Source organism: Camelus ferus, chromosome 5 (genome assembly GCF_009834535.1).
Source record: "Camelus ferus isolate YT-003-E chromosome 5, BCGSAC_Cfer_1.0, whole genome shotgun sequence".
NCBI lineage: Eukaryota > Metazoa > Chordata > Mammalia > Artiodactyla > Camelidae > Camelus > Camelus ferus.
In genome coordinates this window covers 72,000,467-72,019,182 of record NC_045700.1, presented here as the reverse complement: position 1 = coordinate 72,019,182, position 18,716 = coordinate 72,000,467, and the positions used below count along the sequence as shown (strand labels likewise).

At 37.8% G+C, this 18,716-nt stretch overlaps 1 protein-coding gene across 4 annotated transcripts in view; it reads right to left on the bottom strand.

The window, feature by feature from the left end:
- SATB2 (SATB homeobox 2) overlaps positions 1-18,716 on the bottom strand; it is a 179,764-nt gene that overhangs the window by 145,972 nt on the left and 15,076 nt on the right. For all 4 annotated transcript variants that reach the window (XM_032480114.1, XM_032480113.1, XM_032480116.1 and 1 more), the window contains one exon: positions 8,735-8,911. In XM_032480114.1, coding sequence (XP_032336005.1) covers positions 8,735-8,911 — 177 coding nt within the window. The remainder of the gene's footprint in view (positions 1-8,734; positions 8,912-18,716) is intronic.

The following is an 18,716-nucleotide window of genomic DNA, read 5'->3' as shown; positions in this document are numbered from 1 at the left end:
GTAAAACGTCTACTAAGATCAGAAGTTAAAGATCTACAATTCTGAAATTTTATAACTTGGCAAAGAATTAACTGAAATTATAAGATTTAAGTGACAGAGCTCTTATCCATTTAAAAAAAGGAAAAAAAAAAAAAAAAAAAGAAGAAGAAGAAGCAGGGAGTTTTTAAAAAGCATTTTAACATTACAACGTGCTCTATGGCCAGGAATGATTTACTGTCTATCATGAGTGTCAAAATAGACTCTATTCAGAGTTGGAATATGACTGGTACAGCACCAAGACTTAGAGTTGTATCAATGGGGAGCTTTAAGCATAAAAATATCTACCTAAAAGGTAACAGCACTGTCCACGGCAGCATTTATGAAGATGCTTTTTACCCAATGTGTTCCTTTAATGGAATCTCTACTGCATCTTCTTAAAGCACAAAAAGACCTGGGTCTTCAGCAAATGACTCTATTCTGCATTTAAAATCTATACATTAGTAAAAGACAGTTATACTTTTGCAGGGAATAGAATAAAAAATTAATCACAATATAAATTGTATCAGAGTATCACCAATTTTAGATGGTAGGTTTCCTAGTCATAACTCCTCAAAAGCTATATATTTTTAATGGGACATACTTTAATTATTAAATAAAAGTTGTATATCACTGTGGGTCAATCTGTTTAACCTGGATCATTTTACACGAATGCCAAAAAGCAGAACTCAGCTCATTAGTCCCCTCCAGGTCATGGGCATTAATGCCTAAACTCCAAAAAGAAGGATTTTAAGCAGTTTAAAAACTACACCAAAGCTAATGGCCACCACAGCCAATTGCCCCAAACAAAATAGATAACTGTAAATGTCGCTAAAGACTCCCCTCATTATAGAAAAAATAATGAGCTAGTTTTTTTATAATGAATTATTTCCACTGATAGGATTTTTTTCAACTGGATGTTCAGGTAGAAATTGTAAGGTTAAGTGCAAAGTGAGATCAAATTTTTTTCTTTTTTTAATTCACTGCCCTGAACACTTTTTATCAAGTACTTCCTACTTAACTGCTAGGCATCCTGCTAACAAACTGGATAGGGTCTTCATCCTCTACATACAGACAATAATTCCATCAGTTGGCCTTCATGTGAGCTATAATTACATACCAATATATTTTAAATAACACATATTTATGACAATATAAACAAAAATAAGGAATACAGAACTATAAACATTTCTATTAGCTATTCATTTTTAAGTATATATTAGACAAAGAAATAAGATGAGCAGTATTTTTCCCCTGGCATTCAGTTAAAAAGCAGTGTTTCAGATTTTGCTGTGTGTGAGTGAACAAATATATGTGCACACATACACATATGAACATTTAATTTTATATAGCAGAGGAGAGAAGAGTATGGGGGGCTTGTTAGAGATTTGTGTCAGCCCAGCCAGTGTTTTACATTTTGGCCCATCCAGCTCTAATGAGGGTTGAAACATGGTTAACAGCAATTTGGGGTAGCTTTTTTAGCTCTCTTTTGAGAGCCACAGAATTTCGTTAAAAGTAGCTTGTTTGTTAAAAGTTTGCTCCAAGGCCTAAAATTTCTAAATATGCACCTTTTTTTTACATTGCCCTTATAAAGAAAAAACTTCTGAGAGTCTCTCAAACATGAGAGTTTAATTAAAGAATAAAAAGTGGGGGAAAAAAAGAGAAAGAACCAAAGAAAGAAACTAAGAAAGCAAGACAAGGCAAGAGATCATTTTAAACATTTTCAACAGGGACAATGCCAAACTTTCAGAGCATGAAAAACCTTTCAGCTCCAGACAACATATGTCGTTCAATCATCCTCTCTCAAAGAAAAAAAAGTGTGATTTTTCTGAATTTCTTTCCAAGGTTATGATTGAGCTTGTTAATTGTTTATTTTAAATCATAGTATCTGCAGGCTTTTATAGGATGAGGATTTTCATTAAGTTTAGCAAAACAAAAATAATTCTGAATTAAAGCAACAAATGTAAGTTTTAGAATTGTTTTAAATTTAAGAGGGTGGCAAACCCATAAATTCAAAGATAAGAGACATATCAACTGAAGTGCCATATATAGATTTGTATGGCTCCTGATCTGAATCAATGAACACACACACATATATATATATGAAATAATTAGGAAAATTTGAAACTTGACTGGATATTTTATGATATTAAGGAATTATATTTTGTAGGAGCCCTGCTGATATTGTGGTTATGTTTCTAAAATAGTCTTAAGAGACACTTAGTAAAATATTTGTGAATAAAATATGAGGTCTAGGATATGCTTTTAAATGATCCAGTGAGTGAGAAGTGAGAAGTGGGTAGAGGCAGAGTTGAAACAAGATCGACTGTGAATTGCTCACTGCTGATCCTACATGATGAGTTCATGAGTATTTAATATGCTAATCCCTCTACTCTGTATATATTACATGTTCCCATAATAAAATATTTTAGAGAACTAATTTAAGAACAGAGAATTTCAAGCACTGAATTACTTAAAAAGAAAGTGTATTTATTTCTAATGGTGAAATTTATCTTAAAAGTAGCTCCTAGGTAAAATTCGTCCCAATATGTGGTATGGTATAGAGCTAGTCCACTGGAAATTATGTGATAATAAATAAATGAATAGAATATAAAACAATGATAAATAAATAATAAAGCCATTGCATTCCTTTGTATATAAATATTATCACTACTTTAGTTTTAAATCTTACTCTATTTATCCTTATCATTGTAGCTAGTTCACAGACCGAAATTATTCTCCCTACATACAATGCCTTCGAACAGATGAGCACTGACACAATATCTCTAAGGTTTGATCAGAAGAATTTGGATCCCAGCAATCCCCTAAGTTCCCTTTGAATAACTACCTCTTTGAGTCTAGAAGTTATTATTGGAGTGGTTTGCCACCATGGGCTTAGCCAAAACATCACTGACTGTGGAATGATGACATGGGATAATCTGGAAATGGTGATATCTGATCAACAAGGAGTCACATTATATTTCACTTCTGGTAAAAATAGCTAATTAATGAATGGGAGCCAATGTCACAGTGCTCCACAAAGAAAAAACAATTCTTCATGGATAAAGTTTAGCAAAAATGTACCTTAAAAACTATTTTCATTTAGTCAACATTTATTGAATTCCTGTAGAATTCACATTGCGCTGTTGTACCACTTAGTTATAGGGAGCAAATAGTTTCCTGCTCATGATTCTAAATCTAATCATTAAAGACAGTAAACTGGCAATTTTTAGGAATATTTCTCCATATTTCTCCAGGGTAATAAATATCTTCAGGTTCATTTGTTCATCCTGCTAACATTGACTAAACGCCCACAAGTGCCACCCTTGTGTTCTGAAGAAATGGGCCTCTGACAGCAGAGGAGTTTCACTAATAAAAATCAGAGCCAATGTCAGGGCCAGTTTTAAAATGGAGGCAACAGTGGACAGAAGTGGCAAATAAATAGCTTTCCTTTAATGAGGCAAAGCAAGGATATCCTAGAAATTTAAACCCATATTTCCCATCTTGTCATCTCCTGCTTAAAGCTAATAAGAGGAAGAGAAATTTTCAAGCGCTTTTCAGGAATAAAATGAACAGTTAGTCATAAATCAGCACCAAACTTGTCAACAAATTTTGTATGCATTTCTACTCTCTGAGACTCAATATTTGATGTTTCTGAGCTCTGAGTGCAAAAATCAACTAATAATCCACATTCTAAACTTTTCTGTTTAAACTCCATGAAAGCAAGATTTTTTTTCCCAGTTCTTCATCCCAGGACCTAGAACGGTTACTGACACACAGTAGGCATTTAATACTACTGAATTAATTAATTTGAAGATGAGAATTGCTAAGGAATATGCCTTATTTGCATATCAGGAATCATTTTGGCTTCATAAGCAAGAACTGTATATTTGAATTATTCAACCTACTATAGGCCCTCTTTTTAGTTTTGGGAGTTGGCTTCAATTAACAATTCTGTGAGGCTTGTCTTTTGTTTTTAATGAATTCTGTCTCAGGTACTTAAAAAAAATCTCTATATATTTCATCATGGAAATGAAATATGTCTAATTTATCATTATTGAATTGAATATATATAATCATTATCAAATAAATAAAATCATTATGTATTTAGTAAGCACCAAATCCAAAAAAGTCCTGCCTTTTAGAGCTTCAGTCAAAAAATAAGAGAGCAAGCATTAAATAAGAATTGACTCCTACCCCAACTCTAAACTCCCGGTGATGAGGTCTGTCACAGAAGAGCCCTGTGCTTAATGACCCTGAATCTGGAGGCAGAAAACAAGGCTTCAGATCCCAGCTCCTCCACCCACCAGCCCTGTGCACCTGGGAAGATTCCTTCCTCCTCTTTTTTTGCCTCAGTTTCCTCATCTATGAAAGGGGAAACATGTAACATCATGTTGTTACGAGAGCTGTTACGAGAATTAAATGAGTCAGTACATGTAAATCTCTTAGAATAGTTTCTGGCAGATAGTAATTGTTCAATTAATACTACCTAGCACTATTAAAACTCTTATACATCAACTATACTTCAAGTTTTTAAAACTCTAAGAAATCCCTTGGTTTATACATCACAGAGGCTCACTAATAACTTTTTTTAAATCTTAAACTGAAAAAACAACAGAAATGCATCTGTATCATGTACAAGATTTCATATTTACGGATAAACTTAGGGACAAAGTGAACTGCTTATCAAAATTGGGTAATAAGGTAGAAATAACAACTTCCCACTCATTCAGAGAATTCATGGGGGAGGCAGAATTTCATGCTTATACATTTTTTTTCGATTAGAAAAAGAAGAAAATTCCACATAATCCCACCACCCAGGCTGTTGGCATTTTAATATATTTCTTTTGTCTTTTTTTCAGTGCATATGTGTAGATTCTTAGATAATTGAGACTGTATTTGGCACTCTGCTTGATTCACATAACACTGTATTATTAAATGCATTTTGTGTCACTTTTAAAAATATCATCTTAAATGACTGCATAAATTTAATTATTCTAATACAAATAAGAAAAAGTGGTGACTAATACACCTCGTTTTGAACCCATAATTTCTACATACTCATGACCCCCAAAATAACCAGCCAGAAATGACTTTTGGCTTATTTATTGTTCAGCATGTTTGTTTTTAAATAAAATTTTCTGGTCAAAAATAAATTTTAATATAAATTAAAAAAAATTTTTTTTTTTGGTGGGAGAGGTAATTAGGTTTATTTATTTATTCTTAGAGGAAGTACTGGGGATTGAACCCAGACCTCATGCATGCTAAGCATGTACTCTACCACTTGAACTATACCCTCCCCCCATAGAATAAATTTTTTATAGGAGGCTGAAGAGAGACAGGATGTCCACCTCCAAATTAAGTCCAATGTACACAGGGAGGAATCACATTGCCGTCACTGCCACCTCCCAAAGTCCACCCCAACCTTGGCCAGTACAACCAGCTACCTAATCAGTGGGATAAAGAGCTCTCGACAGTGTGGAGGGGCCAATGGCTATTACCAAAAGTTTTCTAGGGCAAAACTGAAAGGATGAAAAGGAAGGAAGAAAGATGAATAAATGAGTGTAAAGGTGGGGTGGGGACTGTTACTGCACAGCAGTTCCCTAGGTTAACACTCCTCTTCCAAAAAGACTAGAAGACTTGTGATCCAGAGAGACTGACTCATAGTTCAACACATAAAGTAAAACATGCTTGTTGTTCATTAGACTTAGGCTAACTATTCTGGGAAAAGCAAAGAGCCTGTAATCTTTAGGCTTTTTGCATATGCAAAACAGCAGGTCAGATGAATGCTGCATCTCATATCTGAGAGAATCACAGAGAGTTAATGGTATGTGTTCTGGGAAATGGAGGGTTTGGGTCAGTTAAAAGCATAATGCTCGTGATTTATGACATTATCTTATACACTTTATCCTCTCTTGGTTCCCAATATCTGGCTTCAAATAAAGAAGGTTACTGTAAAATGTCAGGGGAGGGGGTAGAGGGGGATTGGAAATCCCTAAATTCCAATTTAGTGGAATTTCTATCCTCTTTCTTACTGAAATCTCTTCAGCTCACCTGGAAGGAATGCCCTCTCAGAAAAGGAAATTGACTATCCTATGCTCACGAGAGCATGGGTATGCTGCCTTGTCATTGGAACGTGAGTACCACTCCAAAATAACGACATTGCTCATGTATTTTCTCTTTTAAAGGCAATCTGAACGCTATTCCAATTCAATTATTGAAGCTCTTTTCTGGTCATGTCAAAATGAAAAATCACATTTCAAGAGCCTCGATTTTCAAAATAGGCTCAAGAAACCAGCTATCCTTTCAGTTTAGTTTGGCCCAACTTTTCCAACACAGGAAGAAGAGATTCCAAAACACTCAGTTTCTCTGTTGCAAATGCATTTGCTAGGAGGTCACCCAATGATTTCCCCATTTGGGGGAATTATCTAAACAAACAAACAAAACCAAAACTAAAAAGAAAACTAAACACATAAAACCTCAGGCCTCGAATATGCAGTCACACTGTGTTCTGTTTCCTTTCCTAGCTTTCTCCCGCTCTGCTGTCTGTCCAACACGTGAATGACCTGTCTTATCACGCGTTCTGTTTGGTCTATAATAAACATGCAGCAAATTGCACACGTGTGATGATCCGAATGACAACAAAGATCTAATACATTCATTTCAAAATAAACAATTCTAAGTTTTCCACTTACCCAAAACAGGTCTGCAATCTAATTTAAAACAAAACAAACAAACTGATTTTTTCCTCCCTCTATGAAATTACAGTACAGGATCTAGTGATAAAACCTTTGTTTATCTACAAAATAAAATATATCTGTGATCTAGAGCACCTTCAGAATGTTGATTCAACTTTTTAAAAGTGTAATGCTTAGTCATTTTTAACCACAGTCTTCGAAAACCTAGGGGAAGAAAATATTCGCTTTCAACTTTTCTCCTGTCCAATCCACCACTGTAGACTACATTTCTTGCTAGTGGATCTCACCTTGGTGAGAACTCTCAGTCCACACAACTGAATGGAAAAGTGTGGCTCCCTCGGGCACATTTCCTGAGAGCCCCTTCTCTGAGCATGTGCCAAGAATCAAATCTTGGCCACTTAGTGCTCTGGGCTCCACATGTGAGCTCACGGCGCGTTGAGCAGCAGTGCTAACTGAGATGGATAGCCCTGTCAAACAGGAAGCTGGCACACCAGGATGCAAGCAGTGGGATACAATGACCTTTACATTCAGAGGAAAATATCCCTAAAATGGCATGAAAAGTTTATGGAGGGGAATGGGGAGGAATTCTTTTATTTCATTTAGGCACATAGCATGAAATAAAAGCAATGGTGCCCAGTATGCAATTTGCTAGAGACCAAATCTTGAATCCCTCGCACAGAAGGGAAGTGGTAGGAGAAAGGAAATGAATCATCCTTTATCATGCTGCTTTGAAAGCAGCGGACTCTACGCGATTTAGCTGTATGTATTACTGCACCCGGCAGGCTGGGCGCTCTGATTCAGACTGCACTACAGCTCATAATAATCCATGGCTCTGGGTAAACATTCTTGACCCCCTGGTTCCAGATGGGTTGCTATCTTGGTAGAGCTAAGATATAATTTAAATACTTAATTAAAACATCTTTTAAAAAGTAATAATCCGCTTATAAGATCAGAATTAAGAGCTTGGGAATTTAATACCCATGTTCTTCATCAGCATATTTGTAACTTTGTATAAACTGCTTAACCTCTCATAGTTTCCTTATCTGAATATATAGAGGCTCTGACTGATAGTTCTTAGTAAGTATATGAAGAGGACTTCATTAAAAAAAAGTAGCAAAAATCCATGGCACATACACAAATGTTAAGCAAGGAGACTAATATAGGAAATTAACATATGGCACAAGACCTGGAAGCCACGTCTTTCTGTCCTTTAGTTATAACCATTATCATAAAATATACAATCCAATCATTTCAGCTAAAAAACAAAAGTAATCATTCCATTGGGTCAAAGATCTATTTTTCCATTCTTTGAGGTTTGAGGGTATTTTTGTTATTTGTTTTTCAGTTCTTTGGCGTGAAAGGACAATGAGCTGTGCTTCAGAGCGAAGCAACACAAGCTCACAGTGGGTTCCCCAGAGCCGTACCACACAGACTGAAATAATGATGCAACGTTAATATTCAGTTAAACAGGTAAAATGAACTGATCACAAAGACACTGAGCATTTTTTTTAATGAATGGACTACATCAAAACTACAGAGCAGTTTTCAAAGATACAAAAGTACAGTATGTTAAGAGGTCTACATTTTTTTCTATTTAACTAAAAGCTGATCATAAAGTGCAGAAGCTACAGGGCCAAAGCAATAAATAATTTAGAAAACTGAAAGCTTATGAATCATGCACTCGAGTTTGGGTAAGTTAGGAGTCAAATGTCTCAGCACTCTGAGAACACTGATTTGGGGACTTAAATAACAGAGTTATCAACGCAAAAAAACCTGTGATGATTACTTTGAAATGTAAGTTGATTTTGGTGGCTCTAGAGGTGCTGGTCAAATGCTTCCCAAAGCAACCAGAAAACAAGACTCTCCACGAAACATTCTGCTGCTCACTGTTTGGAAAAGATGCTAAATCTGACCATTCTCCTCCAATCCTTGTTTGGAGAAGTATTTCGGGGAACACATTCTTCCTCAAGTCATGACACACTCAAGAGGCACAGGGAGGAGAGGGGGGGACGCATGAATACCTTGTGCTTGCGCCGCGGAGCTGTGGGAGTACCCCAGGGCCAGAAGCGCGGTCTCCACCAGCTGGCTGAAAAGCACGTCTTTTCGAACCAGGACAAACTCAGCATGTTCTTCCCTGTTGTCATATTCAAGAGAACCGTCCAACTGCTCCACCACACAAAAGACAGGAATCATCAAACCTGGAGGGACAAAATTCAAGAGCGAAACACAAACATTATAAAGCAAATCTCAGTCACCATGATGAGAAGGGAAGAGACAGTTATAAAAGTCATTCATCTGTGATCGACAGTGGTTTAGATAAAACAAGCCTCTTAGTCGGATGGGCCTAATGGGAAAGCTGTGGATTTTTTTTCCCCTCCATGATTACTATCAGACTGCAGCAGAATCGCCCCAAGCAGTGGCAGAAGCTCTCAGATTCCAGTCATCAAAAAGTTAGGGCACCAATCAGGGATGCCCTAACTGAGAGACCTCAAGTTCAAAGCCAGCACAGAGGTGAGATCAAAGTGACCTTCTAGACCCTTGTATCCTTGTGTCCATGGTTTTATCATTACCTGTTAATCAGGACTAGTATTTTCAGATCAGATCTGCTTTTGTCTAGAAATGTTGTAAGACACATAGTAGGAAGGCCTATTTGATTATTATGTGACTATGTACAAGAAAATCAGTAGGAATTTAAAAGGAGCCCCTCTTATACCTTTCATTGCTCTAAATCCTGGTAAATAGGTCATCAATTAACCTGAAAATGCCCCGCTCATGAAAGTCTTAACTTATGTTTATGTCAAAATACACATACAAATACAAAACTTTGTCTTTTAAAAATTTATTACTTTATGCATTAACAGCAGTTACCACTGGAAAGGAGTAGCTCTACTTATGTTTTCAAAGAAAAGAAGTAAACTGCCCCAAAAAACAAAGCAAATTAGTTGAGTTGAGAATCTGATGAAATCTGTTGTCACTGAAATATTTCTCTGCTTTGTTTCAAAGTGTGAAAAGCTAAAAAATGTTTAATTCACCAAAGATTTTTTATAAACTAACTGTTTTTCATTTTTTAAAAAAGTCATACAGACATTTAAATCTAAACATAGCCACAGCAAAAGAAGATCAAAGTTTTACCAACATACAAGTAATAAACATGGACTCTGCCCTACGTAATTCACACAAATTAGTATGTTATGGAATAAGGATCTGCTCTGGGTCTTCTCTTTGTGCAAGAAAAATCAAAAGTTATAAAGGATGAGTGGGCCGGTGGAGAGATGGAGGAGGTGGAAGATGAGCTGGTCGCGATGATGACACTTCACAGTTTAACATGACATATGGGAGTATGGCCTCTGACACACACGCTGCACAGAGGTTTTCTACAAGCCCCTCCCTGTTGCCCAGACCCTAGAAGCCTCCTGACTCACTCTGATCTGGAAAGCAGAGGGTGGGAGCAGACATCCTACAAACTACCAGGTCACAGATTCAGATTTTTGTTCTAAAGATAATACAATGGTGCAACTGGTTCCCATGTGCTAATTATTATTATTAAAGATAATAAGTATTGGGTGTAATTATTAAATATAATCATTATTAACAATAATAATACTCATTAAGAATTGTTATCATTAAAGATCATGATAATTATTATTAAGTCTGCACAACAGACTAACAAGTCACACCGTGCCGTACCCGGGACAACTATTAACTCAAGGTTCACGCTTAAGAGCAACAAAGCAGCATTACTGTCCATCACACACACTATCCATAGTAGAGATTTATGAAACATAGGAAATGCGGGTGGAGCAGACTGATTGGTTTAGACAAAGAAGAGAATTGAGCCTGGCCACATGGTACCATACAAAATACTTTAAAAAAAAAAAATTATGACCAGCACTGGCATATCAAATCCTGATTTATTTATGTCCAGTTTACTGCCAAATGCATGTGAGACATGCAATGAAAAATATAAACTAGATTTCCTCCAAATTATCTCTGTAGTCATTCATTTCTCCATCTTTTATTCCCTGAACACCTACTGTGTGCCTGGTATTCCCCATGGTTCCAGTGATACAGATGAAAACAAGTCTGAAGTTGCTCCTGCCCGCAATACAGTTGACAAGTGTTGTAAAGCCTTCTTCAGCGAGCATAACGGCATTTATAAGACTCGTTCACAAGAGTCCTGACCAGTGGGGAATAGACCCCGTTTAGACCTTTAAACTCTTACATACTGGTGTGTGATCTCTGTCCGAGGAAGCAGGTTGATGTCTGTTTTTAATGATTTCAGCGTACGCACGCACAGGGCCAGGTAGTCAGTGGTGCCATAAGCTCCTTCGCCACTAATACCTGTGTGTACATAAGTTTCAATGCTGAAAACCCATGTGCAGTTCCTAATGTCAACATCTGAGTGTCACACATCTGGGAATCACAGATAAGACCTTTAAATGAATCCAGTTGCTCCACAGGCTATCATGTATTCATTACTTAGGAGCCATAAATCTTCCTCAAGTCTATGATTAACTGAGAAAACTTAAGACCCCTGTAATTTTTTTAAAAAAACAATATTAAAAATTCAATGAATTAAAGATGAAATACATTATTAAAGCACAAGGGTCTGTATCATGTAGGAATTTATGTTTTGAAAAATGCCAATGGCTGAAATATTTCCTAAACATTTTAGTTCAGTGATTAAAGGAAGCAATTGTTATCTGATATAACAGCAATTACTCCTCATAATCAAAAAGCAAGCACCCATCCCTCATAGGCATCGCCTACTTTCAAAAAAAAGAGGGAAAAAAGGACTTTAATGTCATTTATAAAATAAAACAGTAATAAATCAGAAGTGTGTGATAATAAAATTTGTTCTGAAGAACATATATATGAGATACCAAAGACTGTCATAAATAGATTACATTTACCCACCAGAAAACTGTACCTTTTCAATAGAATTTGATCAATCTAAACAATTATGAAATTTTTACAATGAAATGCAATTTTTACAAAAGAAGGGGAAGGCAGGAAAAATAGATGCAGTTACTAATGACAATGACAAGAGAAATGAAAACTAGTAAAATTGAGGTCAAGTCTAGGGAAGAAAATTAAAGCACAGAGTTTAAAGCCTTTAAACACAGCAAAACCCTGGGAAAGAAAACTACAAAATGGTAAATAGAGGTATACCTCAAACATATTTACCCTTTTGGTCCCCACATTCTCTCCAAGCAAAAGAGGAAAAAAAAGAAAAAGAAAAAAGTGAAAATGGATGGAAGGATAGGGAAAGTGTTTGAAAAGCACTCAAAAAGTAAATTAAGAATTGGAAGAATTAAAAGATAAGTTCCAATAAACGAATAGCAAGATAAAACTAAAATGCATTCACAACAAAATCTGGAAATGATAAAGAAGAAAAAAGAAAGACACTCTCGTTTTAGCCCTATATCTAGATCTCATGGTAGTATTTTTCTTTTATTGTCACACAGACCCATCTCCAGATGATCAAGTAGAGAACTTTGAACCTTTTGATTATAAGCCTCACCAAGCCTTTTACAATTGCGGGAGGTAAGCAAGTGGTTTAATCTAGAGGACAGGCACACAGCTCCAGCCATTTGCTAAAAATTAAGAGCTGTTCTGACAATTGGGATAAATGGTAAATTCTATTGTCAGAGAGGTAAAATAAGCAATAGGACTCTCTCTACTAGAAAAGTGCATTTTCCCACTTGTCATTAGTTGCGATGCTCAAATTGTCATTTTCATTATGACATTATTTCTGAGTAAGTGTGCATAATTATAAAGAGTTAACCTGATCTTCACCACCACAGCCATGCAGACAGACACGTGTAGGGAGATGGTTAAATGTGGTGGTGACTAGCTCTCCGTCAGGAGATAGGCAACTCTTAGATGGAGTCCTGGCACTGTCATTACTAACATGTGCGAGTGACCTTGGATAATTTATTTGACCTCTATGAGGCTCAAATTCCTCCTAGCTAAAATGTAAATAATAACATCTGCATCCTAGAGTGGTCGTGAGGATTAAACAATGTAATCGTTAAATTGTCTGACAGCCCTCAAACATGAAACCCATTTGTATCGGTTTTCTTTTTTTTTTTCTTTACAAAATCAGTATTAATACCATTTTACACAGGGGAAAAAAAAGAGAGACCAATAATTTTTTTACAGGTCCATAATCAATGCTCATGATACTTACTAGGAAGCATTACTTCAGAATAAAAATTATACTAATAATCATTGAATGGTCTAATTACTTAAGATGCAAATAATAAAGGTTTAAAATGTTCAGTGTGCCCCACAGGAAAAGGGTGAAAGTGTTAAAAGCACCACATTTTATATTCTAAAATTGCCTGTCCAGGAGGGGAAGGTTAGCTCAATGGTAGAGCACGTGCTTTGGCATGTATGAGGTCCTGGGTTCAATCCCCAGTGTCTCTGTTAAAGGAAAATGACAAAATTTTTTTTTTTAATTTTAAAAAATAAAAATAAAAATAAATAAAAATAAAATTGCCTGTCCAACACAGTAGCCACTAGCTACATGTGGTGACCGAGCACTTGAATGCTGACTAGTCCTGAACTGAGATGTGCTGTGAGTATGACACACACATTCAATTTCAACAATACCAAAAAATAGTAAATAAAAATAAATACAACATGAAAAAAAAATTAACTGCATGTAGACATAATATTTTGGATACATTGATTTAAACAAAATGTATTATTAAAATTAATTTTATCTATTTCTTCACTTTTTTAAACACAGCTATAAGAAAATTTTAAATTATACACGTGACTCTTACTACATTTCTATCAGACAAAGCAGCTCTAAGCAATCTGCCAAAGACCAACATACACACAGGTTCTTCTGGCCCAGGATAGATACACCACAAACTGATAACCAGGACAATAGTGTGATTGTCCTGAGCATTTCTCAGATGCGCCTCACTTATCTTTCCTCTGTGTTCCAGATCTTGAGATCTGGATGTACTGAGGACAGATGTACTCTTGGTTAAACTCTAATATTTAACATGGTATCTTCTCTGCATCATGGAGCAAATGGTAGGCTATTGTTTTATTCCTAACTATATTAACCTGACTTCTTTAATAAAAGAAAGGCTTTTTTCCCTTTCCCTTCATTTTAAAGAACAACTACAGTGTTCAGGAGATGCCAAAGCAGTGGCATGAATGTGACCCAAGGAACAAGGACTCTTTAATGCAGTGGATGTCTAACTGTCAAAGATGAAGGAGGGTCCAGAGGCAGGGGTCTAGATGACAGGGTTCTACCACCTGCTGTTAAAGCCGGGACACAACACAACCCTCTCATTTGCACAGCCCCTCCTAACTCAGCACGTGCTCTAACACATGGGTACCTTTGTTTTCTCCCCACAATGACCCTGTGGGAGGGTTATTATTCTCATTTAGTAAATGAGGAAACTGAAACTATAGGAAAATAAGATGTTCAAGGAAACCAAGAGAGGCAACAGACAGCAGGTCACGGTAGCCAACTTGAAATCCCAAGCATGCAGCTTTCTTAGGGGAGGAAAACAACACTCCAAAACCCACATGCACAGAACGCTTAAAGACGTGGTCTTTTGGTAAAGAGCCCTTCACTTGCTATACCCAATGTGCGTCCTGCGTTGCATGTCAGCGAATTCACCTTGGGACGGCCTACCACATGTCAGGCACTGTGCTGGGCACAGAGGAGGAATCACACACAGGTCGTGCCCTCCAGTCACTCAGACAAAGAAAGGCTCGATAACGGGTCCTTCCCTGGAGTGGGTGAGCCTGGCTCCAACCTCCTTTCCAGCCCTTTTGCCTCCAGGATCCACCCTCATTCCTGGTCCTGCCCCCTGAATGACAGGAGCCAGTCTGAGATGATAGGAGGCCAGCCTTTCCCCTCCCCTCTTTCAAAGCCTCTGTTTCCAGAAGAAGCAACTACGGGTCCACTCCCATCCCTGGGGCCGGCTGTAGATCTGGTTCTATTATCTGGGAAGGTCCCTGGGCTAATTGAAGATTGCAAAGGCTTGAGGGCAGAGCCTCTCATATCTGTTCTTTGTATAAAACTGAACCTGGAATAAAGCAACCACCACAATCAATAAATTACAGAACCCCGGAAACACTGAAACTAACTCTACCGTGGAAACTGAGTGAATACACTGTCTTCCAGAGGACTGGGAGAGAAAGAAGTCAGGGGTGGCAATTCTCTTACTGAAAATTTAGTAGAAAAACAAAACCATGTGCTTGCTCTACAAGCTCATACTCTCTCCTTCTCCATCTGTGTTCATCTCTCACACATGCACAAGCACACAGTCACACACACACCCTAAGTCAGAGACAAGAATAGAAGGAACTAGACGATCCTAACCTCTTGATGCTTCCTCCCATCCTAAAACAATAAAAGGAAGTTTGTGTGCCAAGAATTGCAACCAGAAACAGAAAGAAAAGATGGGGTGCCCCCCACCTCCTTCTTGGGGTCCCAGGCAAAATTTCAAAATGTATCAATCGTGTCTTTCTACTCTCCTCTCTTCCGCCCCTGCAGGCCACTCCCAGGCACCAACCTCAGGAGCACTGGTAGCCCCAGGCTGCACATACCACTCCAGCCTCCTGGGCCCCCAGGGGCTGAGCTCAAAAATTCCAAAGAGATTCATAGATAAAAAGATGCTACACTTTGCTGTTGGAATGGTTTGGTAGTCCCTTAATCTCCTTAGCTATATTCTCATTGTAAAAGAAGTACACTGCATCCCACATTAACTTCTAATGGAAAGAATTTCAGGTACTGCAATTAAAAAAAAAAATTAATAGAATAAAAAAGGTTTTCACCAGTCTTGGGGCAGAGGGAGAGCAAAAACATTTGGGGATTCGGGGGGCAAGGGAGCTGCCCACAGGTGGTTTAGGGGTTCTCCAGGCTCCCCTAAACTGCTCTACTTTCTTAAGTTCTTTTCTGTCCTTTGCTTGTGAACTACAGATTCTCAAAAGGATTAATCTGTTTGTTTTGTTTTTTGTTGTTGTTGTTGGTTTTGTTTTTAACTCTTCCTGAAGTGGCAGCAGGAGCTGAGACAGAGGTGGGACAGCTGAAAAGTCCTGGGTCATTCACAGGTGGAGAAACAGTCAACCCTACAATTATGGGAAAGGCAAAATGCACTTCATAATTACTGTAAGGACAAACTAAGTCACATATGCAGACATCGGATTTCATGTTCATCCATGACCCAGTTGTTGAGAACTCGGAAGGAGACCTCCAGGTAAAGTTTCAACAATATAGCTCCTTGATGCCTCTTCCTCTCTAGGGAGGTGTAGGGGGTGTGTGTGTGGGGGTAAGATTATCAAGAAATGTTTTATTTTCAGAATTCTAAAACCAGACACTACTTTGCAGCCCCTGGGGCAGATCTTAACTTTGGAAGATAAGACAAATATGGGCCAGGGGTAGAGATGGCCGAGGAAAACTCTGGTCCCCTCTCACTTATCACCTCAAAGGCTCAAACTGGGTTTAAAAGTGGTAGGAAAGGGAGATGGGTTCTGGTCCTCCAGACCTCTGATTCCAGGCCTGTCCCCAAACTGAGAGGTCACAATTCAACCTGAAGTTGGATCCGAAGGCTGAAGGATAAACTCCAGGTCTCTCAATAGTCTTCAATCACAGAAATGCAGTGGCAGGATCCAGGCGGCCCGGCAGCTTGCAAAACAGGATTTCACAGGCACATAGGAGGCACAGTGTGGCTACTTATCTAAACAAAAAAGCCAGAGCTACACCTGGGAACTTAGCCATAGCAAGCCTGACCCAAGGAACTAAATTCCCAGATGTCAGGAATGTCCAGTTAGAGTGAACGAGAGGCTGGTCTTTTCCTTCGCCAACAGGGACGGGACTTAGGTAAGTTTTCACTCTCCCACTCCCTTTCTACCCCCAGGCTAACCTAGAGCAGGCCCCAAACTAATGTTCGTTTATTTTAATAAAATGCTCTTTACGCCTAAACATTAATAACCACCATTAATTGGCAGTGTCAGCTCTGGAAGTCCTGTGACTCCCCCGCTGCCTAACTTGTCCGCATCACTTTGGCCCTACGGCATGGCATTCAGCGTCGGCAGACAAGGAAAGCTTTCGAGGAAAGGATCCACAGAAGTGGATTCAGGCCCACACTCCATGTTCTCTGAGGGAAGTGCACCAGACCACTGGGCCCTGCACGATCACTGTTGGCAGAAATTGTTGGTTTATCTCCACGAAGGCATCACAGTCGATGTGCTCTGTGACTATACACACCCTGGAACCCTGGGCGTCTTATCTGCAGTCCTACCCACGTCCTGCACTAAAGGACTGCAGCATCTTTTCCAAATTTAGCAACTGCAGGGAGACAAAATGTTTACTGATCCCAGAGTCAAAAAAAATTTTTTTTAAAGGAAAAAGAAAAGAATGTGCAAGTTTGTGCATCACAGAAGAGTTCAAACATATGTCACATTGTGTAAGTAACCCCCAGCTCAGAACTGAATTCTTGAGGTTCTTTTCACAGTAGGTTGGAAATGCACATGCTGGTAAGCCTTGAGAATCAATGGCATGCTAAAATGACTACACCCTAATTCGTTAACATCAGGATTTCTGTCCTCCATTAGGTAAAACTTTATTCTAGGTTTCTGGGAGGATACTTTTTAAAGTAGTATTTAAGTACAGACGTATTTGCAATTCCCTTCATTCTCATTATCCTCTCTGGAAAAGTGATTTGCAACTCAGAGCCCCTGGAGTCAAAAAAGGAGTCAATGAAAATTATCTTTATACTAACATTTGCTTCATCATCTCAGGTTTTGAGCTCTGCCTAAATGTTATTTTACCTAATTTAACAACTAAAATAAAAACCCTTGATTAATTTCTCCAGTGTAGTGTTAAGGAAAGGTTAACTGTACTGAGGTTCTCTAGCAAGGAATTAATAAAGGAATCAAGCACTCGGCTCTCAATAAGACAAGACTACCCAGATTTCTAGTGGGAATATTTCACAGCACAAGCATGTTTTCTTTGGGGAGTTTAACTCACCAAAATTATTAAAAATTGAGATCAAACACTGGTGCAAAGCCCCAAAGGAAATCATACTAGAGTGGAGAGATTTTTATCAAATAAAAACCTGAAAAGGTGAAGTTTTTATAGTGAAAAATAAAAGGCTTCTCCCTCACAAGAGGAAATCCTACTGTCTATGTTTAGGGTTCAAACAGCAAAACGCATGGATATATAATAGATGTGTAAAAATTATCACTGTGAAATGAATGCAGACTCCACAAAGCCACGCTTAAACAGACATGCAGCCATTATTTCCTTTCCGACCACCAAAAGCCACTCTCATTCTTGTACCCAACAAATGCCTCCACGGAGATGTAATAGCAACCAGGTCCTTGAAATGGCTAACACTGGGAGGAGAAAAAGAAAAGAACAGGAGGAAAGAGCAAGAAAGTCAAAATCATACCGTGCATTCTGCAGTTCCCTGAGGGGACACTGAGATCTCTGGATTGCAATACATAGGATATTATTATTGTGACTGAGATGAAGTTAATAAAACCCAGCACACAGACTGGGGAAACTTGGGTCCCCACTGATAGAATACTTTCCAGACAAGACATTTTAAGCATATATGTACCTGTGTAATTTATAGCAATTACTTAAATAAGAAAAACAGAACAGAGAAAACTACTATATTATTTTTCACATTATGATTCTAAGACACCCTCTTTATAATTTATATTATTTCCAAAAGATAATATTAAATTTGATATTAAAAAAATCTAAGAGATCATTTCAGCCATGACCTGCAAATCTACTGAAACTCTTATTCACATTCTTAATATTATCCAAAGGATACATCCAACCAAAGGAGGAATGTTATTCCACTTCTGTCTTTAAGAAGTATCACTAAAGCCCAAAGTGATTTGTTTCTCGAGAAAAAAAAAAGTGATACATCTTTATCCTAAAGAAAATATGTTTCTACCTTCCTTACAGCACAAAAACCCTGCAAGAGCACCACATCGTTTTAAATTTGG